Genomic DNA, 25321 nt, shown 5'->3' with positions numbered 1-25321 from the left:
ATACCAAGTCCTTAGACTCACAAAGATGGAATATATTTTCTTAAATCTGTACCAAAATAGTTTGCCTCAACGGATGTGTGGGATAAAGTCTGACATCTTGCAATGTATGGTTGTATGGTTAAAGAAATACAAACAAGCCAGCAGATTTTTCCTCTATCCCAGAGTGGTGTAGCTAGACCATACTTCAGCGCTGACACATTGCTGTGGAGATAGGTCTAGCAATGCGGGATTAGTAGGGAAACCACGTAGAAATTAATCTCAAATCTCAATCTACAATGAAATGCACTGTCACTCGCCACAGTGATCTGATTAAAGGTTGCTACACCTGAGATGAAAAAAAACAAGAAAAAGAATGGCATGGTGCTGAATAACCTGAGATGATGAGCTCTGGAAAGAAAACAAATATTTGTGTCATGGTTTCATCGCATTGCAACTGGGACGTAGTACATTAGCCCTTAAACCAAGAATATACTGTAACACTGCAGACGGGAGTGAGAGAGGGTCCTCTGAGAGAAGAATTAGAGTGGGTGTAGTAGGAAGAGAGGTCACACTGAACACACACAAGCATTATGAGGTGCCGGATTTCATTATCACAACACAGTGGGGCATTTTTTTATCAGAACATCTTGAATGTAACAAGACCAACATGGGACCACACCCGTGTTGGGTCTTGTTACACATCAGACAGTCGGAGCATTATCAGGAATAAAAGAGAGGGCTAAGAACTACTGTTCAGGGCACTTACTTATATAACTGTCTTAATGAGACTCATATGTCTGATATGTTGGTCCTATACTGGGATCCCAGCACATTACACAGAGTGCTCTTTGACCCAAAATCACAAGACTAAACTTTACAGCTCTTAATTGTTGTGTAACCTCTTCACAGGAAGCTCATACAGTAGGAACAAGATATAGTGTTTGCTTAAAAAGGTGTCCCTCTTCTTTGAATCAGTGCTATTGATTAAAGCTTACAGTTACAGTCAGTATCACAATGAAATCACTAATTTAAGAGAGAATCTGATCCATCACAGTAAAAGCCCAAGAAGAGATGAGAGTCAGAGAATAAATATGATTTGTGTTCACAAGGTTTTGGCTCTACAGTGATGTGGCACTTCTGCTGCTACTCAGATGGAAAATATTACATAATGCACAGATGCAGCTCTCTCAGACAACCGACAAATCAGTGCCAGGACAGCAGGCAGTGCAGGACAGGAGTTTAGATGTTAGGCACAAGGAGAGAGCATAGGATTTGCATGAGCTGTTTTCCCTTTCAAACATCCTCTGCAGCAAGCTGACCAACCTGGCCCGAACTTGACCAATTCCACTGCCTACCAGTCAAATGAGGAAGAAACAGGAAGTTCATGAAGGAAACCACTCACAATCCTGTGTGACACCTTATCCTAGACCTTGGCTTGAGACCAGTCAGATTTGCATGTTTATTGACTTTCTCTAATTATCACAACGTCACACATTAATCCAAATGAATAACTAGTGTCTATGTCTGTAATATTTTAGGAAACAATCACAAGTTATCTTTTAACATAGGTTGCTTTATTAGCCACTTTGCAATGCAGAAACACTGGACTGCCAAAAACAGACCCAGGACATAGCAGATACGCTTCACTCTTTAGCTAGCGGAACCATCAGGATGCCCTATGACCAGATGTTAAAAGCTGAGATGGTAAGGCTAAACTCAAGAAACAGCTCCATCAAACAATTATTCTAATGAATGAATTTAAAAAAACTGAGTCATTTCTAAAGGGAAACATTTCTCATTCAAGTTGTCAGATGAAGGAAAATAAAACTGCAACTGCCTGCCTCTCGCAACTTGGAGAAACTTGCCACATAACATGCCAAAACGTTTCATTATGACAAAGCAAAACCCTCCCTCAGACACACATCCATCATTTTGTATATTAAAAATCAGTCAATGATATAATGCTATAAAAACACAAGCTCAACAGTTGAATGATAACCAGTAAGTGCAGATCATTGACTGGACACTGCAGTTGTTGAGCTGACCAAAGCAGCTTCCCTGCTCACTGGGCAGCTCTCAATCTCCCAGCATAGCATACAAGATAACCAGTTATCACTTGTTTTCTTTGCACTAGCGACGCTTTTACACAGTTGCAGCCTGGCTGAAAACTACCAGGGGAAGAAATGTAGCACTTCACTGTTAAGAGCAGTGATAATGTGATTGGTAGTGAGGCTCAGGCCAGTAAATGAAAGGCTGGTCTAGTGCAACAGCTAATAAGGTACACAGAAAATAGATTTGGAATACAGAACATCTGTCACCTGGCCTATACAGCACATATTGTGCCAAAGGGATTTAGCAGCTGTATGTCTATACACATTAGTTTCTTAGTAACTTGATTTACAAAAGGTTAAACTAAAGCATGAAGAGAGCTTCACATTAGCTTTATTCTACACTCATACACACCAGGAGTGGCTTTCTTCCTCTGCCCCCTAATGTGTTACACAACCTTTAACATGCTTGCCTCATTTCCCATCAAACTGGACAGACTTCCACTTTCTCACTAAAAGTGCAAGACAATGTTAATTCCTCATTAATTTAAGAAACAGCAGCAAAAAGTAAATGTCGATATAGCACTAGTGACTGTAGAGCAGCTAACGTTACACTGGTTGTGCGACAGCCTTTAGCACAACAATAACAGCAAGAATAATTTAATTTATGTATGTAAGGGTGAAATTCAAATGAGCCACCGCCACATTTAATCCCATGCCTTCACTTAAATGCTGTTGTTTAAACCATGGTAAAATATGAAAACACACAACACTTAGAGCAATAATATCCTGACCTCTAGCCAATAATACAAACATATTCTGGTTGGGGAACAGAGAATTGTTGAGAAATCCAGCCTATGGTAAAGTCAGGGGTGTTGCTTTAAGACAATAACACCTTTAGGATACATTTGACCAGAAAATGTTTTAGCGCACCTGCAGTTTTTTCACCTGTCGCAACACCTGGAGAATGGTAGCCTACTTTGAAACACGAAACGTAATGTATGTAAGGTAATGGTGTGTGTCAGTATAGTTTACCTTAAATCTTAACAAGATAGCTTGTATTTCGCACTATATACGCCAAACTCATAGAAACCTTACCAGCCAATCGTCTTCTTCTGCGTAGTCGTGTAGAAATAATCAGTTCCTCAGAGTGGCTGCTGCAGTCCTCACAGAAAGCCCTTTCCTCAAGCAGTCGATCCCCAAAAGATGAGTTAAAGCGGTTAAGAAATAAATATACCCAATTTATGTGGTGTATTTCCACCACAAGCTGACTGTGCACAACTGAGGTGTCACTTCTCCACTGAGAGCAGCAAGAATCCCTGCGTGTGTCTCTACTGTGTATGTCCTGTGTCCTGCCTCTCTACCACAGCCTGCCATTCAGTGCACCACTGGATACAAACATGAAAAGGGACGCGAGTGTGCCCTCTGCAGGCCTGAACAGGAGTGGACTTCTACAGCCATCAGTGGTGGACTGTAACTAAGTACATTTACTCAATTAGGCTACTGTACTTTATTACAAATTTGAGGTACCTGCACTTTACTTAAGTCTTTTCTTTTCATGCCACTTTCTACTTCTACTCCACTACATTTCAGAGAGAAATATTGTACTTTTTACTCCACTACATTAATCTGAAATCTTCAGTTACCTTACAAATTAAGATTTTTGCGCACAAAACACATGTAGTTTATAAAATACGATGTCTTATTAAAAATTAAACTACCCAACAATATATATGCCTACAAGTCCAGCTGAAATGATTAGCCGATTAAACACACAACTGTTTTGATTGTTTCCAGTTTCTAAAATGTGTGGATTTTTTGCATTAGGTACTTTTACTTTTAATACTTTAAGTACATTTTCCTGATTATACTTTCATACTTTTACTTAAGTAGCATTGCCAATGCAGGACTTTTACTTGTATAAGAGTATTTTTACAGTGTGGTATTAGTACTTTTACTTAAGTAAAGTTTCTGAATACTTCTTCCACCATTGAATGCATTACCTAAAACTAGTATGACAATAATATATCATTTGTCTCTCCCAACTGCATTACTAGGTTAAAAATCCTTTACATCTTTAAATTCACATCTTAGTTCCTAGTTGCATGATATGAGAGTTTTGGAATCCCTGTGATACGTAACATTCAGTAAATTGTGGTGGAGGTTTGCACAACAATAAAATAAACAGTAGACTGTTTCATACTTAACATGTTTATTTTACAAAATAAGAAACATAAAACTTGACAACAAAAACATTAGAAGAGGAACGAGGCTACAGGAGTTTAAGCTCCACTGTCACACGGAGATAGAACGCTGTTGCTGCTTCCGTTCAATCCAGGCCCACAACGAGTATCACTGAAGGTGTAAGTCAGAAGGATTACATTCAAATCTACATTTGCACATACTATGGGTTATATGCTGCATATTTAATGTTCTCTACTAACCTCACACTTGTTTCTCTAGGGCTTTGCATCTCTCTTAGGGGTTCAGTCACATCAGAGTCACTGAAACAAATTCATATTAGACATGAGGAAACAGGATATTACAATAGCTAAACATATGACTAAGGGAACTTTGTGAATAACAACAATATATTTTGATTACCTTGCATGATGTTGATTTAGTTCTCTGTTTTGTCTCTGTTTACGGCAATGTGCAATCAGACACAAGCCTACTATTAGCATGAAAGAACCACCTGTGGAATCAAGAGATACATATTTAAAGGGGTGAGAGAATGATTATATAGGGTATTTCACACTGTTCCTTCAGGTCTCCAAATAGGGTATGTAACATTGGTTGTGCTGAAAATGGCCAGGGTGCCGTTCTATGCGCCCTAATGCAACCCTGTGAAAGAGCCCTGGATTGAAACAAGAGGTTTTCTCCCTTATATGGTATGCTCATGAATATTTAGAGGAGCTGTGCGCTGATTGGTTGGTTTACAACGGGCTCCAGTGTTGCCAACTTAGCAACTCTGTCACTAGATTTAGCAACTTTTCAGACCCCTTAGTGACTTTTTTTCAAAAAAGCGACTAGCGATAAATCTGGCGACTTTCTGTAGAAAAGACTTGTGTCCGCCAAAACAGTCACTTCTCTTCTGTTCTTCTGTGACTGAGGAGCAGCCCCTCCCCTCTCTGCTTTCTCCTATATACAGCAGCACTGATCAGAAGGGGAGACAGCGAGTCAGCAAGCTTGTTACGCCCGCAATCTCTTGTGGAGCATTATAACTTCGAAAAACCACAGGTTTCAGTTAATCTTATAATGGATATGTGTGTTGAGTTATTTAAACAAACGATCAGGGAACTAAACGCCTCTTGTCCGCGAGTCTCCTGATAGAGCTCCAGCCAGCTCACAGCGGGGTCTGTGAAGGTGGACAGGCCGGGCGGCAAGCCATCGACCCCGGCAGGCACCCGCCGGCTGTCACGTCAGACTATGGAGCATCTGAACTCCAACACAGTCGAACCAAATTTGCAATTAGCCATCAATTTTCGTAAAATGGCCCATATTTGAGCTCTATAAAGTTGATTTCTCGCATAAAAAAGTCTCAGAAGTGAATTTAGTAATGAAATAGCAGACGAACAATGTATAAAGTGTCTAAGATCTGCGCAACCAACATTCAGAACACCAGCTGGTCTCAGACCAGTGGTTTGTATGTACATTTTGGGGCGTGACAAAGGTACAGACTAGATCCAAATAAGGTACAGCCACCGAGTTGACGTCAACTACTGGCTTTGTTGAGATTCGCCCGTTTTCAGCTGCAGTTTCAAATTGTGAGATTTGCAGAGGTAAGAGGTGTCAGTCGGACTTTGAGGTACTATGTATGCCTATTTTACCCACCGAACTGTCGTAATTCAACTATGACAAGGTAAACTCGGTTTTGCATTCTATCACCCCTTTAAGATGATTGTTTCAATACACAATAAATGCAACACATCAAAAAAAGTTTGATCTCACCTCATTGTTAGCATTGACTAGACAAATATTTCAGCCCTGAGCGAAAGCAAGAAGACAGAGGATGGGAGAGTAAAACCAAGTCGGATTAGTAGCAAAAAGCATTATTTTCTTGAATTCAACAAATAAGTTAAATCATGGCAGATATCGGTGATGGGAAAGGTGAAAGAAAGATTTACCACTGGCTGCTGTCAACAGTTGCCTGTCCAAAAACAGAAGAAACATGGCAGAGCAGACAAAGTAACATATGTACTGGTGCTCAGAACTTACAAACTCCACCGAGAATGTATCCACGTTTTGAAGAGTATCTTGGCGTACCATTGCTGGTGACTGGCGATGATGTGGTTGCTAGAGGAAAGAGGAAAAACTCCAGTCAATGGTCAATCAAAACAGTGAACAACATGATGTAAAGTGTGTATCTGCAGTAGGAAAGTCTTACCACTGATGAAAAAACAAATGTTGCTGTGGTCTAGTTGAGAAAACAAGAAAAGAGTTACTACGTGTTATTAGACAGGAAAATATATTTCATATGTATACGATGTGACTAGGTTTTAGTTAAGAAAATGTGTTTGGTGTGAAATTCTAAATTACCATCAGTTCAGTTAATCATCTTACAGTACATCTTAAACAGTAACATTTCGATTAATAAATACAAATCAATACTCTAGTTTGGCATCACAGGTGTTTTCTGTTGATTTTTGAAAAGAGTACACAATTAAAAGTCAGCAAAAAGTGACAGCAGAGAAATTCAACAGCTAAAATGCGGATGGGGAATTTCGGCAGTCAGTGTGCAGTGACAGAATTTCCCTTCAACACAAAATTCTTAACAAACAGTGCCCTCAGCTGGATGGTGATGAGTCCTGATGTGCAGAAAGAACAGCAGCAGCAGGACATTTAGCATCATGTCACTTTTGCATCACTCCCAGTGAAACAAGGACCCCAGGAAGAGTAGCTGACTGCTACAGCATCAGCTAATGGGGATCCGTTTAATAAACAATATACAATAAACTGGACTTGAACTCTGACGCATTTACCACACTGCTTGATGTGGCTTCTCTATTTTACCAGCAGCGTATGAATCATCCAGAAAAAAAAACTGGATAAATAGATTTTGACATGATACAATATTGTTATGTCAATCAGAGTACACAGGGTAAAATATTCAGGTTTTTCAAAATTAGCATAAGGGGTTAACCAGGTTTCTGAAACCAATATTTGAAGTTTAAAAAAACTCAAAAACAAGATACTATTGTGCATGTAAACACACTCAATCTGTGAAATCAGTTTCAGATTGACAATGCTGTGAATCATTGCAAGAAAAACACAGTGTACATTAAGGACTTTAGAAAGTGAATGTAAATACCTGTACATTTTTCTGTCATAATATAACCGTCTTTTCCTTCAAATTCGCAGTCACCATGTGTATCTATGGAAACGAATGCCCGACCATCTTGCTGGCAGACAGTATTGGGTGGTGGAGGGCCTGTACAATTTGCAATGTGACTGTGTCTCCAGATTAGGTTATCGTTGCAAAATACACATGTCACATTAGTGGCACATCCTGGATTCTTGCAGAAAAACACAGATCTGTTTCCACCTGTAACATCATACAGTACATTTATGAATTATCTCATAAAAATATTTTATCATGAGAGATTGATGGGATTTATCATACCTTGACTTGCTGTGACTGGTAAGCACTGAGTGAGTTCAACAGCACACAGCAAAAATATGAAGGTCAGCTTTGCTTCTATCAAAACAAAAATACTAACTTAATTGATGGCTCTCTAATGGTTGACATTGGGCGCAGTTTAAAGATGGTAACTTGTCAGACACATACCATTCATGTTAGATCAATGCTGATATCTTTCTAGATCACAAAATACGATCCGCTGCCTTCCACTGTTGATCACTGACAGCTCACCCACACTTCCTGTTGGAGATAGGATCTCATCAGAAACATAACAGTTTACACTGTACTGTATTAAATCTATAATTTTGTTAAATAGCCTGATCCTCCGTCTGGTCCATGGTTGTTACAATATCCTACTTTGAGTATGCACCTAAACAATGGCACAATAAACAAAAATACGCAAGATAGTATTTGTTTTAACGCTATTGTTGCTAAATTGTAGCCCAATTGTGTAAAAAAGCTGCCACTCAATTCCGTGTTAAAATACGCGCACGCGGTCCACACTGATATGCAAACTATGCTAGCGCCAAAATTGAGATTGAACAGTTACACTTTTACTTCACTATCTAAAATAAGAATTACAATCTGTTATCCCACGTTCCTGCAATAATAAGCGAGAGCTGAGCTCTTGACTTTCATACACCTGTCTTTAGAAAGTGAGGAATCTGACGAAAGTCAGCTCGCCGTTGATGCGATATGTGAGAAACCTATTATCATACATAAGATTATCATATCATATAGACAGCCTATAGCCTATGATATGATACTCTTTAAATAAACATACCTGAGCAGCTACAGATCCACGCTCAAATGCCTAAATAAAGACCGAGCTTTCACAACATTCCCCAATGGGCGTGACAGATCCCTCGGGCGTCTCTTGCGTCATCAGTCCCCAGTTTTACAGGACTGCTCACCAGTTGTGGCTAGAAGTACACAGTCTATATGGCTAGAAGGGAGCTGAGGCGTTCGAGCAGTCTGGCTGAGGGTGTATTTAGTGACCATCAGTAAATTAGGCTACTGTTGACACAATACTGATGTTTTTGTCCAATAACGTCATGTAGCACACTTGTTTTCATTGCTCATAAATGTGCAATTAATTTATTTTGACATTGCCTAAATATTTGTTACAGAAAATTCATGATTTTCTCCTAATAGCCTCCGTATGCCCCAGTGACTCCAAATCAGTAGCCTACACCTCTCATGGATTTTAGGGCTTCTTCAATTTGTATTTCCAGTGTAGTATAATAGGCTCATACAGTTTGGTAGTGGAATCACTGGTACACCTTACATGGACGCTTTTGAAAAATCTTAATGATGAGCACTAAAATCTAATGTGAAGAGGTATGCCCTATTTGGCCAGTTTAGTACTAATTTCCGGTATTGATTTGGAGCCACTGGGTTATTTTATTGTAGTTGTTTTTAAGTCTGTAAGAGATGTTACTGAAGAATAGCCTTCTGGATGATCCACAATTGTGACCACTGATATGCAAAACCATATAGGCCTGCCACCAAAATTGCGGTCAAGTAGATAAGACAAAAATTGAGTCATTAAAGAAAATATGAAAAAAATAACTTTTACTTCCCTTTCTAAAACTAGAATTACAATGTGTTATAGGCCTATATGTAATAATAAGTGCAATCATTATGGGCAGTTTTAACATACACACAGAGTCAATGATCTACTGTATTTGAGTCAATTTAGTCCTTCACATGATTACACGAGTTACGTAATTTACAGTAACTTGAAGGTACAATGAGAAGTGACCAACTGTCACGTGCATTTTTCCATCAGAAGTCTTCCTGGCAGACACCCTGCACTCTGATTCACCTCAGCAGCAAAATCCCTTACACCCAGGACAATGATTGTCAAAGCAGTTCTAAGTTAAAACCTTAACTGTAACAGTTATATAGCCTACGTATTATGGCATGAACACAATGTAATTTTTAAGGAACACCTGAGATCCCAGCATGCACATTTTTTTTTGGGGGGGGGGGGGCATTTTTAGGCCTTTATTCGACAGGACAGCTGAAAACATGAAAGGGGGGAGAGAGGGGGAATGACATGCAGCAAAGGGCCGCAGGTCAGAATCGAGCCCGGGCCCTCTGCGTCGAGGAGTAAACCTTTATGGGCGCCCGCTCTACTAACTGAGCTATCAGGGCGCCCCCCAGCATGCATTTTTGAGTTACAAAACCTCTCTGAACTGAGGAGTTGGCTAAGATATTGAGCATAAGATAGGAAACGGTTTGCCAGAGATGTCTTTTTAACACCATCAAAAAATTCCAAACTTAGTTAAACAAAAATAGTGGTATTACTGGTATTAATGGTATTAATGGTATTAATGGTGAAGTTAAATGCTGTAAAATACCTTTCATTCTGGCTTTACAGAGAAGGCCCTAAAGGATCCCAAGGTATAGAATTATAAAAGAAACCCCAAGGGGCAAAGATGATGACAGGAAGACAGGAAATGGCGGTATGTTCCAGTAAGCAAGATGCATTTCTTTAGAAAACGTGTCACAAATTCTCTTGCTAGATGTCTGCAATTTACAGGAAGTTGGTCTGAAACATTTGGGAGCAACTGAGTTTAACAAAAAAAGGGCAAAGCAAGTTACTGAAGTAAGTTGTGTAATTTAAAAACCATTTATTACAGTCAGATCTTTCTATTGTTACTGGGTTTAATCAATGTAGTACTTTACTTAGCTCAGCTATTTTTAGTTTTTTTTCAAACTCTGCATGTTTTGCATTTGGTCATAAAAACAATTATGCAATTGCCTTTCATGTATTCATCTGCAAAGCAATATTTCCACCATGTGCTGAGTCAAGTCACAAGCTGGGCTGTCTTATATTTCTGTTTATGGAAATGTGTCCCTTCTAAGAAAAACAGTGGAAAAAACACATGTAAAATTGTCAGTCTTTAAACATTAATTCACAGCACAAATATAAATAATACATTTCTTCTTCTCAAAACAAAGAAGAGATGCTTCCTGATGGAAAAATCCCCTTCTTATTCTACTACAAAAGCCCCAAACAGCTTATGTAAAAAAAAAAAAAAAAAAACGCTGATTTATATTGTGAGAGATTATTTAAGAGATTTGAAGTCAGGTTGGAGAATTATTTCATATCTTTGATGTGGGGGAAAACAAGTGTGTATTTAAAGGAAATAAAGAAGGATGTCCATTGTTGTTGTTTTTCTTGTTGTCAGCAGTTTAAGAAGGGCTCGTGAACGGTTTGATGAGACCAAGATCCATAGCTCTGACCAGGCATGTGCGTGCTGCATCGATGGCCCCCTGTCTCCTGGGATTGTCCTCCGCCTTGCCAATCACTGTGAGGATTTCCAGCAGCTCACTCTCGATCAGCTTCTTGGCCAGCTCACTGTCGTCTGAGTTGAGCAAGTTGTAGACAATCACAAGGCCACGATGCTGAACATTAGGGTTGGTATGGAGACACAACCTCTGCAGGATCTCCAGCCACTGGGTGGTCTGTTGGGAGAGATCAGTCAGTTGACATTTTTAAAACTGAAGCCTTGTCAGAAAAAAATATCCCTTGATGATGTAATACTGACGTCATCAGCGTTCTCTCAGTTACTTTTTCATAAGCCCAACAAACTAAATATATTAGGCTGTTTTGTGAGACACAACAAAAGTGCATCAAAAGCACATAAGTGTGTCAAAAAAGTAAATTTTGTAATAAAGTATTACTATAATAATGACATGAATGCATTTGTAATCTTAGTTCTCCCAAATGAACTCTCTTTTTACTGCAAATTAGTTAACGTAAATGTGAAATGCATACAGTGGCACAAAGAGTGACACGATGCACACACAGATACATTTTGTCTACACAATGCATCTCTTGCCATACAACTAAAAAAAGCAGCATTGTGTGATGTCCCAAACAGAACAACCAGGAAGATAAAGCATCAGTGTCATCGTATCTCCCTATGACACTCAATTCATATTCAACTGGGACCTTGACTCATTTAGTAAGGTTGAACGTTCCATAAGAAATATGGATGAAGCAGATGCAGTGAGCTGCAGTGTAGTTCAGTGTCACAAAGGCTAGTAGAGACGTTATACTCTTCAACGTGTAGGACAAGGAGGTTGCCCTTCTCAGTGGAGTGCTAGACCGAAAATCCAATAATCATGTTCCTAAAAATGGTAGCATATCTCAGATTTACAAAATACTCAAATTCATGCCTCTGATGAAGGTATGTGTTGAAACGCACAGCGAGCCAAATAAACAAGTGAAATGTAAGTATTTTGTCCTTCTGGACTTAAAACGTGAGATGTGCTACCGTTTAACTTTGTTTTGGAACATACTATTAGAAACATGTTGTGTCTTGCGTTAACCAGGTTTCTTCTTGTGGATTATGCCAGGTTTTGTAAAGTTATCAGTTCCAGAGGGAAAGCTAACCAGGGAATTTCTGGGCATTTTTTCATAGTGGGACACACATGCTTTCAAAAAAGACTCTGATGGGACACAATAATTCATATTCTGCAGTAAAAGCTCTACTGAATGCTGTTGTACATACCACCAGGGTCAGTTTGTTGCAGAGCTTCTTCTCAGCAGCAGTAAGCATGGCGAGAGCTCCAGCTGCAGCTATCTGAAGATTGTCGTCATCCTCGCCACATAGCAGTATCATTAGCTTCAGCTTATCATTGCCATCTTCCAGATAACGGTCTTGGACCTAAGACACACAGAGTGGACATTTTCAATGCACCCACACGCACACACGCACGCACACATACACCTGTTGTACACGTGTTTTCACATTATTGCGTGAGATTTTAAAACTACTGTTCTCACCTGTTTACATGTAACAAGGTTGCACATGCATTCAGTGGCAGCCTGTCTGATCTGGTCATGATCCTCAAACATGTAGTTCTCGATCTCTGGCAGAGCTTTCTCTTTCAAAATCTTTACTCTACAAAACAGATGCAGGTTAGGGTGAAACCCCACAATAAGGCAAAATCTGCAAGCTGCAGTGAAGTCATGTAGAAAATGAGCTACTACTGTGAGCATCACAGTGAAATAATGTAATGCGCTGGTGAAAAATGTTACCTTAGTTTTTCACTGAAACCAGCCAAGTTGGTGAGGCCTTTCAGAGCTTCGTAGTTCTGCATTCCGTCTTTGTCTGTTTGGAGGAGGCTAACTAAAGGTCGCACCACCTCATACACCTATCAGCCAAGAAAGGCAGAAGATTGAATTTTAAAAAGCCATTTGCTTAAACTACCATGAGGCAAATCTCAAGTCAGCAGAGATACATACATACTGAATTCAGAAACATACTTCTGAAAGTGAGGAACAATCAGCAATGATACTTATTAACCACCAGCAGCACCAATAAGACAATCAGAAACACTAAATTCATTTTCTATCTTCTCCGAGCATATAAGGAGACAAAGAAACATAGGCAAAGGAAGGCAATGTCAGAAGTGAAAAAAGTTGCAGTCAACGGGTGATTGCAATGTGGTTCCCCATTCGCCTTCCCCCCACTGTCATATCAAAGGGGACTTCCATAGAAATGAACAAAACAACTACTGTTGTATGTCTTACCCTCTCACCAGGGAAGGCGATTTCTGGGTTGGAAATAGCTGCAATCTTGGCAAGGGCGTGGCTGGCCCTCGTCTTTCCAGCATCTGTCCCTTCCAGAGCAAGTGGTATCAAAGCCTGAGGGCACAACCACAAGTTGTGCTTAGTGATATTTTGCAAAAACTTGTTTGTCCAGTTAATGTTTGTCCAGATTTCTGGGGATTCGATTGTGGAACAGGTGAAAAGATCTTCTGTGACTTTGTGAAATGTCATAGATTCACTTTTTAACAAACCTATCACTCACCTTTCCCCCACCCTGGGCTACAATTATACCACGATCTTTGGGATCCTGTGACAATGCCAAGAATACCCTGAAGATAAAAAAAATAATAATGTAATGAAAATAGGATCAACAGTCATATATTTCTAAGCAATGTTGCAATTTAATTTAGAAATAAACACAAAAATCATTGTCTGTGAGGTGATGAAAATACACTGTATAAAAATGGGAATGGCATGACTGCAATTAAAAGGCCATTAGTTTTCATCAGCTAAACTGTAGCTGTCATGATGTGATTCACGACATGTTGATGAGTCATATGTGTTTTGGTAATTCCAATAAGTATATGACATCATTGATGGCACATCATTATTTTTTTGTAGTCCCACCTTGCCAGCATCTCCTTGGTCTGGTTGGTCAGGATGGTGCTGTCAGCTTTCACCATGACAGCAAGAGCTGAAGTGATTCCAGCCTTCAGCAGCCTTTTCACTCTCTTGTCAATAAAGTCCTTCTTGTCCTGAGAAAAGAAAGTATGCAATGTGTGCGTCAATTTACATATTATCTGCTGTATAATGGTTTAGTTTTCTTTCCTTCCTCGTTTACCTTGGGGTGCTGCTCAGGCACGTGCTGCTTTGAGAACTTGGCAAGTTGAACAAGCTCAGGCATGATTTCTTTCTTTTCATAGCTGTTGGTGCAGTTAACCAGGGTGCAAGCAACCGCATATATAATTGTCTTATCTGTAGACTAAAAACACAGAAAAAGCAGTGAGGTTTTTCCTAATGTCTAATCAGATACACTGTATGTTTCTTTCTGTCTGTTACTTTCATACTTTGGCTAGTTCAAACATGGCTTTCAGGGCAGGCTCATCCTCAACAAAGTCATCTTTCACGTCAGCATCATTAGTCAGATAAGCTAGACCCTCGATAGCCCACTTCCTTGTTTTTGTATCAATCTGGGGATTACAGAGCCACCTAGAAGAGTAAAAAAGGGAAACATTTAACAGTATGTGTATTTCGTGATGCTGTGAAGTGGAACAATTGCAAGGTACAATCATATTCTGGTAATGTATACATATTGAAAGGACTTATATCCAGGTTGCATCAAGATTTAATATGAACTAATTAGGTATTTAGAATATATGTAAAGAAAATACTGATGCTAGAATCAGTTTCCTCACAAATTTTCTACATTTGTTCTATTAATATGGCAATGACCTGCTCGATTCTAGCCACTTTAACAGTCTGTGTGAGTACTCACTTTCTGCACTGCTTGGCCAGCTTCTCTGTGGAGCCCTCTGCAAACTGCCTTAAAGCGTAATCATCCCCTCCAGCTGAACCCAGTTTACAGAGACCCTGGAGAGTACATGGACATGTTAATGCATACCAATCAAACACAGACAAAATCTAGAAGTTGTATAGTCTGAAGTTTTTATGTTCTCTTTGTATCAAAGTAAACAACAGGACTTCTGTGCCCATTGGTAGCTGATCACTGTTTTCACTTTTACTGCCTTAATGTACTTCTAACTGTGATGTTTTCATAATGTGTTACTTTGTTATTGTTTATTGTGCATGGGCTGTGGCCCTACATCGTTTAATAATAAAGTTCTACTCTATTCCATTCTTTCCTTGCCACACTCACCACCAGCGCACGGATTTTAATCTTCTCGTTCTTGGTCTTCTTGTAGATGTCCTTAAGTAGTGACACCCCATTGGTGATGATGAAGGAGGCGCGGCTCATCTTCGAGGAGGAATGGATCAGCGCCTCCACAGCCACCATCTGGTCCACCTCACGTTCAGAGCCACAAAGTGCCACCATCATCTCCATTATGCCTTGCCGTCCAACCAGGGCATTACCAACATCAAACGGACCCTGAAGCAGCCCTGAGATAGTGTTGACAGCATGAATGGTCTTGTCCATGTCATTGGGGTCAATTTTGGATCTGTGGAAAAGGAAGGAAGGACAAGGAATGATTAAAAAAAAAAGCATAAGAGATGGCCTCAATTATGTTGGCTTGGTCCCCATTTAAAAAGTCCTGGCTACAACACTGGTAAATGGTTAATTGTATGTGTATGTTGTATGTGAGTTGTATGGACGTACTTGATATATTCATCACAAATGTCCCTGAAGTTGTTTCTCTCTGGGTCACATATGAGGTCGTCATAGAGCTTGTCGAGAAGCACGCTGGCAATCAGCTGTGTGTTCTCTGTCATGGGCAGCTGGTCTGGCAGTTCGGGAACCTGACCACACACCTTCAGGATCTTCTTCAGACCTGAAGAAACAAACACATACAGTATATGCATATATAGATATATGTTAAATACACTTTGTCAGGGAGTCTGGGATGCAGCAAAGGACTGTAGCTCAAACCATATAAGTGGCCCGATGCAGCTCTGGCTCACCATGGTCAATAGTGAAGAGGGTCCTGGAGTTGTCTTTCGCTTTCTTGGTAGTGCGAGGTACGTTCCTGCTCAGGAGGTTAAGTGCCTGGTCTCTGCCATGGCCAGGCACTTTCTTATTAGCAACCATCTCCAACAGAGAGAGGAGGATGGTCTTTAGGTCTTTAGATGCATCTGCAGATGGACAGATGATATAAAAGAAATGTTGTCAGTAGAGCTGTGAAAAAATACTAACAGCAGCTTAGCCACAGACATTTTCCTTTTACATTCTGTCTGATACTATGGGGTTTTGATTGAAGATTAAGAATTATCTGAATCAGTTTCCGTACTAAAATCTTCTTTTTGTTACAGGTATGGATGATTCAAGGATTCAGTCTTACCCAAAACCAAGGCCTCTTCTTTCCCATATTCCCTTTTATCTCCACCAGTGAGGGAGTCATTGATGCACTGGAAGAGGTTGCAGGTTGCCAGTGCGATCTCCTCATTGTCAACAGCCATGATGCTGCACATCTTATCAACGCCCACCATCTGAATAATGGCCATGGCCTGTTTAGGGGTAGTGAAAAGAAATAAACACTAAGTACATTCTGTGAAATGCAAATAATATTATTAAGTTTATCTAATGGCATCATATAGGTAGAAGTAGTACTTTTAAAGTCTGATTGTGTTTGGAAAAAGGCTACACAGTAGACATTTTTGATTCTCACTTTCACTTTGCCTTTGTCTTGACCCGTTTTTTATGCTCACCCGTGCTTTGTGTCCTGTGCACATTCCTGACAATGTACGAACAGCAGCCAGGATCATTTCTCGTTTGCCTGACTCTATCATGTTGAGCAACAGAGGCACTCCATTATTCTGGAAGATTCTCTCTGCTCCGGCATCCTCTCTTGACAGCACAATCAGGTTGTTGGCAGCCTAGACATAAAAACATAAGTAGCAGAAGTGAAACCACAACTGGGTATATATATCCACATGCAAACAACAACAACATTGACACGCAAACAATAAAAAAAGAAAGGTCAATCAATGTTTTTGCTTCAAAATACAGAAAATACCCACTCTTTCCCTCTTTTCCGTTTCCATTTCGTCATCAAGGAGAATGTCAAACATGTTCTGTACCCTCGAATCTGTGGAGAATGTTGTCTTGAGCTGTGGAGAATCAAAATAAGAACTCTTATCATTTCCTGAGGCTGGAATGTCCAAATCCATTACTTTGTGGTTCAGTATAAGTCCATCTGTCACTTTTTATTAGTATCAAAAAACATTTATTTATAATGCCACAACCAAAAAAAATCTCAACTAATCTGGTTTTTCAGCGATACGATCCTTGTTGAATGCATATAGCAGTGCTGATTTAGTGTTGCTGAATGCATTTACGCAAAGTAAGTGTGTAGTATTTCATATGAACTTATGTGTGTGAGTGTATTGTTCTTTTTAATGCTGACCTTGGCCTGGATGTCTGCTCCTAGCCTGCGGAGAGTCTCCAGGAAGGTCTTATTCTTTGGTTCGATGGTGGCACATCTCTGCACATCTTTGAAGGCCATGTCCAGTTTTCCTAGTTTCTCCAGAGCTTGGCAACGCCGGTACAAGGCTTTAATATCTGCTGCATCAACATCAATTGCTATAAGAGAGGAAGAAAGCGTTATAATGAGCTTGTGGCCTTTGGTTTAAGTTTATCTGATTTTGGTGTCATTGCTGCTATTATTTGGTTTGATTCTGTATGTATTACTCTACCTTTAGATGCATCAGATGCTGCATTGGCATAGCTTTCCTGTAAGAAAACCAGAAACATCTAAATAAAAGTCTAAATGTGCCAAAGAAATTGCAAATATAATCTATTTGGTATATGTTTGTTTTGTGCTGCTTTACCAAACTGCTTACCTGTTTTAGGTAGCATGCAGATCTGTTCCTGTAAATGACAGCAAGCACGTTTTTGTCCTTGCACGCCTTTATGGCTTTAGTGTAGCACTCAATAGCCTTGTCTGTTTCTCCTGCCTGGAAGTGTTTGTTTCCCTCATCTTTTAACTGGATCGGGTCTCCCATCTGGTAGAAATAGGGATTATCAGTTATGACATAAAATCTACAGATCACATTACTTTTTTTTTTTCAAATGTATAATCCAACCTGAAGGTCAACACTTATGTTTCATCACGACAATTTCAGTGTCATCAGTCAATCAAAAGTAAATGCAGTATTTTAACTGTAACAAAGCCACCACAGCTTCATACCCAAACCACACATTTCAATCACAGAAATTCTGGATGCAAACACATTCTGTACATATATTTTAAATAAGCTAACAGTTAAAAACCAATTTGCAGAACAGTTTTACACTTCTTGTCATTTCAAAGGTAAAAAGCATTAGAAGAGAAGTAAAGAATCAGTTCAAAACCTCTATGTATGGCGTGTATGTGTATGTACAAACCCTTATTTTACATTCATCCTGGAGAGTAGCAATCTGGGAGCATAATATTATGTAAAACTACTGCATTAGAAATGTTTTTATTCTTACCCTTGTTGGTAATAATCAGTGTCCTGCTGACCTGGGTCTCTCGTAGCAAATGGCCATGCACATGTTATCTCTAACTTTAAATGGCCTCCCCTCAGGCCTTATTTGGGCATGGCCTCGTACCCCAGTTGGAGCCTTGCAACAAATGCCACGTTCCCAATTGACAGACACCATCTCCTATCATCTAGGCACAGTCTATCCCCCTACTTATCCTAAGTACCCACTGCATACCTGAATGTCACTCAGATGAAGAAAAAAAAACCCCGTAGATCTCTGTTGAAGTTGTACAGTACCTTTACGATTGTGTGTTGTGTCTCTTGCTTGGCATAGACGGTCTGGATCTCTAGTCCCTAATGTTTTTGTTTCAAAGTTTTTCTGTCTTATGGTACCTCCCCCAACAACACCTCATTTATATTTACAGTGGATCTCAGTGAGGTGGGACAGAACCAAGGTGGACCATCCATCACACATAGGGGTTAACTACAAGCACAATAAAAATTCCAAAGAACAACTTTGTACCAAAGGTCATTATTATATATATATATTGTAAAGACCATGATTACTTGTGTTGCAACAGATATAAATCCAGTGTCTTTGAATTATCCAAGGCTTTAGGAATACAATTTATTTTCCATTCAATGAAGTCTGTGAGAGTGACCCCCTAAAAGATGGTCTGCTCCTGATAAGGTCTATTTAGGGCACAGACAGCTGAGAAGTCACCAGCAAATGCCTGACGCAAAAGTGGCGGGAGGGGGGTTTAAAAGAGGTGTGTGTATAGAGACAGTGGGTGGGTGGGGTGGGGGGGTTGACTGACAGCTGCATGACTACAGGGGGACCTAGTAGCTTCTAGAAAGATCTTGAGCCCTGTGACATGGGCTTAGACATTTTGTTGTGATGGTTGGCGTAAGGGTAAGGGGTAAGAGAATGCATTATATCAAGACTCATAAAATACATTAAATTAGTGTCTGGAAGTCACGTTGTTGGGTGTGTGTTATTATTGTAGTGAACTGGTGAACTGCTCAGTGCATGCAGATTCAGGTACAGGTTGCAGACCCACAGTGATTTTGAATAAGAATAGGCATGCAGACATAAATAATACATAGGCCACATAAGAAAAAAGAAGAGATTAGAATATTTCATTCAGAATTCATGAACCATTCTTTGATCTCATGAATCGTTGTGATACTCATCAAACCACATGAGGAGACGAAAATATGCTGTGTCTTTTTTGATTTTGAAAGCTCAACCACCTTCTTTGTTGTACTGGCTACTCTGATGGCTAAATGCTGCCATCTCTCTTGTTATGTTTTGATTGATTGAAACAAGTATAAGTAAAAAAAAACTTGGTTGGCTGAGGACATATTTTATTTAGAGTTGTTATTTCCTGTAAAAAATGCCACTTTGAAGAACAAAGCAGTTACTGTGTTCCAAGACAGTAACTAAGTGTCACTGGAAATGTACATAGGTATAAAGACTTGCCTCCATAATGGCCTAAATAAAATGTATGAAAATCATACAATGTTTGGTATTTGTCTAACATGTCTGTACCCAACTTTATTTCATATACTGTTTAAACATTTAACATATTATATATGTTAGCTTTAAGCCCTAACATAGTTTTGTATGTGAGGTGTACATTCACGGGACAGTTCAGGTTGCAGTCCATTGGAGAATATTTCCAAACCCCTGACTGTCCATAAGATAAAATCAAATGTATGCCATATAAATTATGATCAACCAATGTTAAGGTTAAAAGTGGATTAAGAAAGTGTCCTGTTAGTTGTTTCTTTTTTAAAACATCTTTTTTTTGCATTTTAGGCCTTTATTTGTATAGGACAGCTTGGACTTGAAAGGGGAGAGAGAGGGGGAATGACATGCAGCAAAGGGCCGCAGACCGGAATCTAACCCACGGCTGCTGCGTCAAGGAGTAAACCTCTTCATATGGGCGCCTGCTCTACCAGGTGAGCTAACCAGGTGCCCATGTCCTGTTCATTTTATATGATAACTGTTGTGCTTTCTGGCTTTACATACTTTATGTACTGGTAGGCCTGAAAAATCACATGTGGTCCATCTGTTTTCCAGAGAGGTCACTGCCTATTATATTTCTTATGAGTCTGCATTACACCCTCCCGGTGAAACTCTTCCCCGGCAGGGGAAACAAACTGGACCTCTCTAGGTCAACAGAACAGTTTGCAGTGACAGGGATATCAATGCATAGTCATTCCAAACTGGGCAAAAATTGAAAGTTAAAAAGTGTTGAAAGTTACTTTGCCCACTGGTTCTCAGATAGCCTCTGATTTACCCACTGTGTCAGAAAATTGCTCCTTGCCAGAGTCAGTTGATGTCTGGTTTCACACACACACACACACACACACACACACACACACACACACACACACACACACACACACACACACACACACACACACACACAAAATCGAAAGAAAAAGAAATGCTATTTCCGTTTGTTTGTTTTGTGGTTCAAACGAAAAAACAAACTATCAACTTAAATCTCTTAACTAACAAAGTGAGAGAAATTTCCTACAAATTGATTCATAGATTGTATCTTGCTAAAGTATATCTTACTAAGAGGCTTAAAATGACATTGATACTGATTGCTCCTTTTGCTCTAACATGTCTGAAACTGCTCTGCATCTATTTTGGAATTGTGCTCATACTGTGAAGTTTTCGTCTGATGTCCTTTGTTTCATTCAAGAACATATCATTGTTTATTTCTCCTTCACCTATAAAAATCTGCTTGTGTTTTATGATTTCAGAAAGGAGGAGGTTAATCATTATTTTATTATAAATCTTATTTTTCTTCTTGTCAAATTCCATATTCATAAATGCAGGTTTCGAAACTCTAAAACTTCCTTTGCTGCATTTCAAAATGAGCTTGACCATTATTTAGATAATATCAGACCCTCTTCTCTCTACTGTTTATAATGTAAGATGTGGGTGGCTTCATTGCTGAGCTATATGTGTTTCCACATAAGCTTTTATGTTTTATAGACGTGTGTCTATAGACGTGTGAAGTGTGTCTATGGACCTGTGATGATAGACATGTGTGTCTAGATTAGGGGCCAAGATGGTGCCACTGTAAGACGTCTTTTTGGTGCTCTGGCAAATTTTTCTCTGCTCAGGACTTGAATTTGTTTGCCCAAGGCCAAGAGACATGTAAATAGTTTTCTACCATTAAGAAGAATGTTATGAGGTTTGTTTGTGAAACTTTTTGAAACGTTTGTGACCCATTTTTGACTTTTCTGTGGGGGTTTTCTGAACTTTCATCGTCGACAACAGCGAGCTAGATTATGCTGTGAAGTGACGGTTAGCTTAAAATTAGCTACTACTGCTGTCTGCTTGTTAGCTTGGCGCCTTAACTTGGGGAAATACCTCACTCTGCCGACATGTCGACTACTGAGGAGAAAATGGATGGGGCAGTGGGAAATCTGAAACGAGTATGACTATGCCAAAAAACAAACTGGATGCTGACAACGACGTCCCTCTGAAAAAAGCACAACGCCGTGAGGACCCCTAAAATGCTGTCCTGCCAAAGGGGCTAAAGTAGCCCTATCAACAGAAATAAGCTTTCGAAATTATCGTCATGGGAAAAATACGGTGATAACAGCTTCAGAATTTCAATGTCAATACATTTTCTATTAATCGTCCAGCCCTATGTTGAACACTCTTTTTATTTTGGAGGCTTTATAATATTTGGGGTTTGAAGAAAACTTCAGGAATATCATAAGTACAGTCTATACTAACATCAATAGTTGCATATCCTTAGCACATGGCACTTCTTCTCGTTTTAAAGTCAAGCGTGGGACTAGACAAGGGTGCCCTATTTTACCCTTTTTGTTTTTGATTGACAGACTTGAGTCACTGACCTCGCCAGACTGTCCAACAGCCGATTATCGGCTCTGTGTGTCCGGGCCTTAAGGAAAGCTCATTGTGGGACTGGCTCTAGTGGCTGTAATTCTTCGGGAAAGAGACTTCAGATACAGTATTAGGGGACCACTAAGGCCTATATAGCATCCAAAAAGCAGTATGTCATAGGACTTTTAAAAAAGTTATTAAATTATAAAAATATTTGGGAATCACTATAAGTAAATCTACAGATGAAAGGATCTCTCAACATTTTTTACCTAAAGTTGGAAAAACTAAAACCATTTTTAACTGTTGGTTGCAAAGAGACCTTACTGTTTTGGGGCGTGTTTTACTTTCTAAGGTGGAAGGCTTATCCAGATTGGTGTTTCCAGCTTTAGCTTTATATGTTGACCAGAAAATGTGTGCAGCTATTGACTCACTCTTATTAAAATTAATTAGGAAAAATAAGACAGATTATATAAAGAGGAAAACACTTATTAGATATTATTCAGAAGGAGGCCTTAATGTTTTGGTTTTGTTAAGCCATAAATAGAATTTATTATTATTTATTGGCTAAAACATTTTAGTTCAGAATTATTCACCTTGGTTTATTATTCCCAACTTGGTGTTTGACAAGTGTGGTGAATTAAGGTTTTTGCTTTCCTGTAATTTTCTCCCAGGTCAACTACCAGTCAAACTTACCAACTTCCATAAACAAGCCCTTGAGACATGGAAGATTGCTTTCAAGCACAACTTCTCTCCACACACGTGTGTACATAGAAATAAGACCCTATTTCTTAAGGACTGGTATGACCAAGGTATTGTGTTCATTTCTGAACTTCTAAATGAGAGGGGGGACCTAGCTACCTATGAAGAGTTTATCCATCACAGAGGATTGGACATTTCTTGAACTCAACATTCCAGAGTTCTTAAAAGTATATCCACTCATTTGCTGATTCTTATTAAAGCGTCATTTTCATATGAACCTTTCGTAGGGATGATTCCTAGATTGTGGCTGGGTGGAAAGGTTCTTGAGGAATGTTCTTGTAACAATGCTTATATCAGAAGTGTTATTACTTCTATTCAAAGTCAGGGTCCCATTTCCTTTTGTCACTGGAAAGTAATGTTTCCTGACATTAGCAGGAATATTTGGACTAAATTCAATAGATTTTTTGTCCCCAATAAGGTTAAAGAAACTTATATTAAAATTTTACACAGTTATTATCCATGCAATGAATTTATTCATAAATTTAGATCCGATGTTTCCCCTGTATGTTCCTTCTGTAAAGAGGAGATTGAGTCCTTGTCTCATTTATTTTATGCTTGTACTCATTCATGTAACTTTTGGACGCATATTCTTTATTAATTTGGGAGACTCATAAGGTCTTGGTCCCTATAACAGAATGTATGGTCTTATTTTTGAAGGTAGAGTCAAATAACAAGGAAGTTGATGGCGTGATAAAATTATTGTGTCTTTTGGGCAACTATCATATTCACAAGGCCAGATTTCTTCAGTTTCTTCCCAGCAAAAACTTGTTTTAAGGTTAACTTCAGACATTCTTTGACTCTGTATGTAAAGTAGGCCAGTTAAAAACAAAAAAACTTTAGACTTCTCATCTAGATATGTCACTATAGACAACATTGCCACATGATTTAAGTTGGTTATTTTTATGAACTGAAAGCTGTATTTTTATGTGCACATTGGATAAAATACTCCCTGTACCGTTGGGTTTTTTTTGTATTGTAAAAATACTGTGTTAATAAAGTCTGTAAAAAAAGACCCCACCGACAGTCACTACACGTTACATTAACACACATCCTGGACTAATATATATATGCAGGCTGCACAGCCTTAAAAACAGTTACATTGTACATAATAGTCATAGTATCTTGCACGTTTTTATTGTAATATTCCTATTCTATATTCATGTTCTTACATGTATCAGTATTGTGCTCTAATGTTTATTGTTTATTCATTTTTCACATTTGTATTGTATGCACCAAACACACCAAGGCGAATTCCATGCAATAAATCTCATTCTGATTTTATTTTGAAAAATACAGGGCAGGAAATACTTTGCTATTCTTGGTTGCTACGTAATGCTAGCTCGTTCTGTTGCCTGCATCTTCCTAACCCGACTAAAGACTGCCAAACACAAGAAGCTGCATATACCCGGCTCATAATAAGTCTTTAGTCCTGTTTCTGTTAATTGTTTAAGTAATGTAGAATGGCGTCGTGTTTTGGGAAGATTGTCGTTGGTACTTATGTGGAGATAAAGCGCAGTGATGGTAAGTTTCGCCCTGTCCATTCTTTCCCCGTCGGTCGCACTGTACAAGTTGTTAGGGGATCTTTGTTGCTGCGGTGCTGTTGGCTAGAGAACGTAACGTTCACGTTAGCTACACGAAAACATTAATATAAGCAGTGCTGTCAGGGCGGAGTGCTTCAACATGGCCAAAGCCTTTGAATGAGCTCTTACCTTTGTTAGCTTCTCTGCAATTCAAGAGAGATTTGTCTTTAGCGGTTATTTCATATCGTTAGATAATATCAAATGCGTTCAATTGGAAATGAACGAAGCTAAAACACCAACGTTAGTGCCACTGTATAGCTAGCTAGCTACCTAAATTATTTATTATATCTTGCTAACCAAGCTAACGTTAGTTTTGCGATAGAGCAACATTAGCTTATGATTAGCTAAACGGCTAACACTAGCTAGCTAGCTAATATCGCAAACAACCGGCTTTATTAGCTACAGCAGTTAAGCTGTAGTGAAAACTAACAACCATCCATTTAGTTGACAAGTAGTTTTCCATTTTGCCTGTAGTTTATGCCCAATGTAGATAATTTATTCAGGTTATTAAACGTTTGTCATTACTGAGCATACTAAACTAAATCACACATTTGAAATGCTAACGTTATGTATAATACAAATAAACTTTTATTTAAGCATTTTTCAGAACAACGTTACGAAGTGCTTTAGCTACATTGTTGACCCATAATTAAAACATTTCAGGACTTGGGCAAATAAAACCAGGCAATTTATTTAATACAGAAATTACATGGAAAATAATAC

General features: G+C 39.1%; 4 protein-coding genes across 13 annotated transcripts in view; 1 reads left to right on the top strand and 3 right to left on the bottom strand.

Moving 5' to 3' along the window:
* pip5k1bb (phosphatidylinositol-4-phosphate 5-kinase, type I, beta b) overlaps positions 1 to 3396 on the bottom strand; it is a 38462-nt gene extending 35066 nt beyond the window's left edge. For all 3 annotated transcript variants that reach the window (XR_004106636.2, XM_035993972.1, XM_031309008.2), the window contains exon 1: positions 3126 to 3396. The gene's annotated coding sequence lies outside the window, so the exon portion shown is untranslated. The remainder of the gene's footprint in view (positions 1 to 3125) is intronic.
* An 836-nt stretch (positions 3397 to 4232) lies between these two features.
* Positions 4233 to 8582, bottom strand: LOC116056531. Of its 4 annotated transcripts, XR_004106604.2 has the most exons (10): positions 8453 to 8582; positions 7816 to 7908; positions 7651 to 7725; positions 7339 to 7572; positions 6415 to 6444; positions 6246 to 6323; positions 5979 to 6014; positions 4632 to 4722; positions 4472 to 4531; positions 4233 to 4382 (listed from the first exon to the last, which is right to left on the bottom strand). XR_004106604.2 is itself a non-coding variant. In XM_031308652.2 (9 exons), the coding sequence occupies exons 2-9, from the start codon at positions 7820 to 7822 to the stop codon at positions 4310 to 4312; spliced, it is 648 nt and encodes a 215-aa protein (XP_031164512.1). In that variant the 5' UTR covers positions 7823 to 7908; positions 8453 to 8582; the 3' UTR covers positions 4233 to 4309. The 4 variants fall into 4 exon arrangements, 2 of the variants coding, with proteins under 2 accessions (XP_031164512.1, XP_035849876.1); XR_004106603.2 differs by having other exon boundaries at positions 5979 to 6323; XM_031308652.2 differs by lacking the exon at positions 5979 to 6014.
* Positions 8583 to 10336: 1754 nt separating this feature from the next.
* On the bottom strand, positions 10337 to 24866 carry unc45b (unc-45 myosin chaperone B). 3 transcript variants are annotated; one of them, XM_031309186.2, is made up of 20 exons: positions 18677 to 18836; positions 17756 to 17917; positions 17609 to 17645; positions 17320 to 17495; positions 16934 to 17023; positions 16622 to 16789; positions 16255 to 16420; positions 15878 to 16048; positions 15576 to 15747; positions 15117 to 15417; positions 14736 to 14830; positions 14308 to 14449; positions 14082 to 14222; positions 13868 to 13995; positions 13503 to 13569; positions 13223 to 13336; positions 12728 to 12843; positions 12473 to 12590; positions 12198 to 12353; positions 10337 to 11145 (listed from the first exon to the last, which is right to left on the bottom strand). In XM_031309186.2, exons 2-20 carry the CDS (start codon positions 17915 to 17917, stop codon positions 10873 to 10875), a joined length of 2793 nt encoding a protein of 930 aa, XP_031165046.1. In that variant the 5' UTR covers positions 18677 to 18836; the 3' UTR covers positions 10337 to 10872. The 3 variants fall into 3 exon arrangements, with proteins under 3 accessions (XP_031165046.1, XP_035849835.1, XP_031165047.1); XM_035993942.1 differs by lacking the exon at positions 18677 to 18836 and adding an exon at positions 24728 to 24866 and having other exon boundaries at positions 10873 to 11145; XM_031309187.2 differs by lacking the exon at positions 18677 to 18836 and adding an exon at positions 18387 to 18599 and having other exon boundaries at positions 10873 to 11145.
* LOC116056707 (kinesin-like protein KIF2A) overlaps positions 24295 to 25321 on the top strand; it is a 19769-nt gene continuing 18742 nt past the window's right edge. For all 3 annotated transcript variants that reach the window (XM_031309012.2, XM_031309013.2, XM_031309011.2), the window contains exon 1: positions 24295 to 24539. In XM_031309012.2, coding sequence (XP_031164872.1) covers positions 24479 to 24539 — 61 coding nt within the window. In that variant the 5' untranslated portion in view covers positions 24295 to 24478. The remainder of the gene's footprint in view (positions 24540 to 25321) is intronic.

The sequence above is a fragment of the Sander lucioperca genome, chromosome 2, assembly GCF_008315115.2.
Source record: "Sander lucioperca isolate FBNREF2018 chromosome 2, SLUC_FBN_1.2, whole genome shotgun sequence".
NCBI lineage: Eukaryota > Metazoa > Chordata > Actinopteri > Perciformes > Percidae > Sander > Sander lucioperca.
The sequence above is the reverse complement of the archived record's forward strand: the minus strand, read 5'-3'. Positions and strand labels throughout refer to the sequence as shown.

What these genes read in the sequence shown, in the direction of transcription:
- LOC116056531 (XM_031308652.2), bottom strand. An exon ending in CTAAATCAACATCATGCAAG is followed by an intron (nt 4,532 to 4,631) that starts GTAATCAAAATA and finishes AATTTGTTTCAG; the next exon opens with TGACTCTGATGTGACTGAAC. An exon ending in CCTAGAGAAACAAGTGTGAG is followed by an intron (nt 4,383 to 4,471) that starts GTTAGTAGAGAA and finishes TTACACCTTCAG; the next exon opens with TGATACTCGTTGTGGGCCTG.
- unc45b (XM_035993942.1), bottom strand. Translation starts at nt 17,917, where the DNA reads ATGGGAGACCCGATCCAGTTAAAAGATGAGGGAAACAAACACTTCCAG. An exon ending in TCGCCTTCCCTGGTGAGAGG is followed by an intron (nt 12,844 to 13,222) that starts GTAAGACATACA and finishes CTTGGCTGATAG; the next exon opens with GTGTATGAGGTGGTGCGACC. An exon ending in ACCTTGTTACATGTAAACAG is followed by an intron (nt 12,354 to 12,472) that starts GTGAGAACAGTA and finishes TGTGTGTCTTAG; the next exon opens with GTCCAAGACCGTTATCTGGA.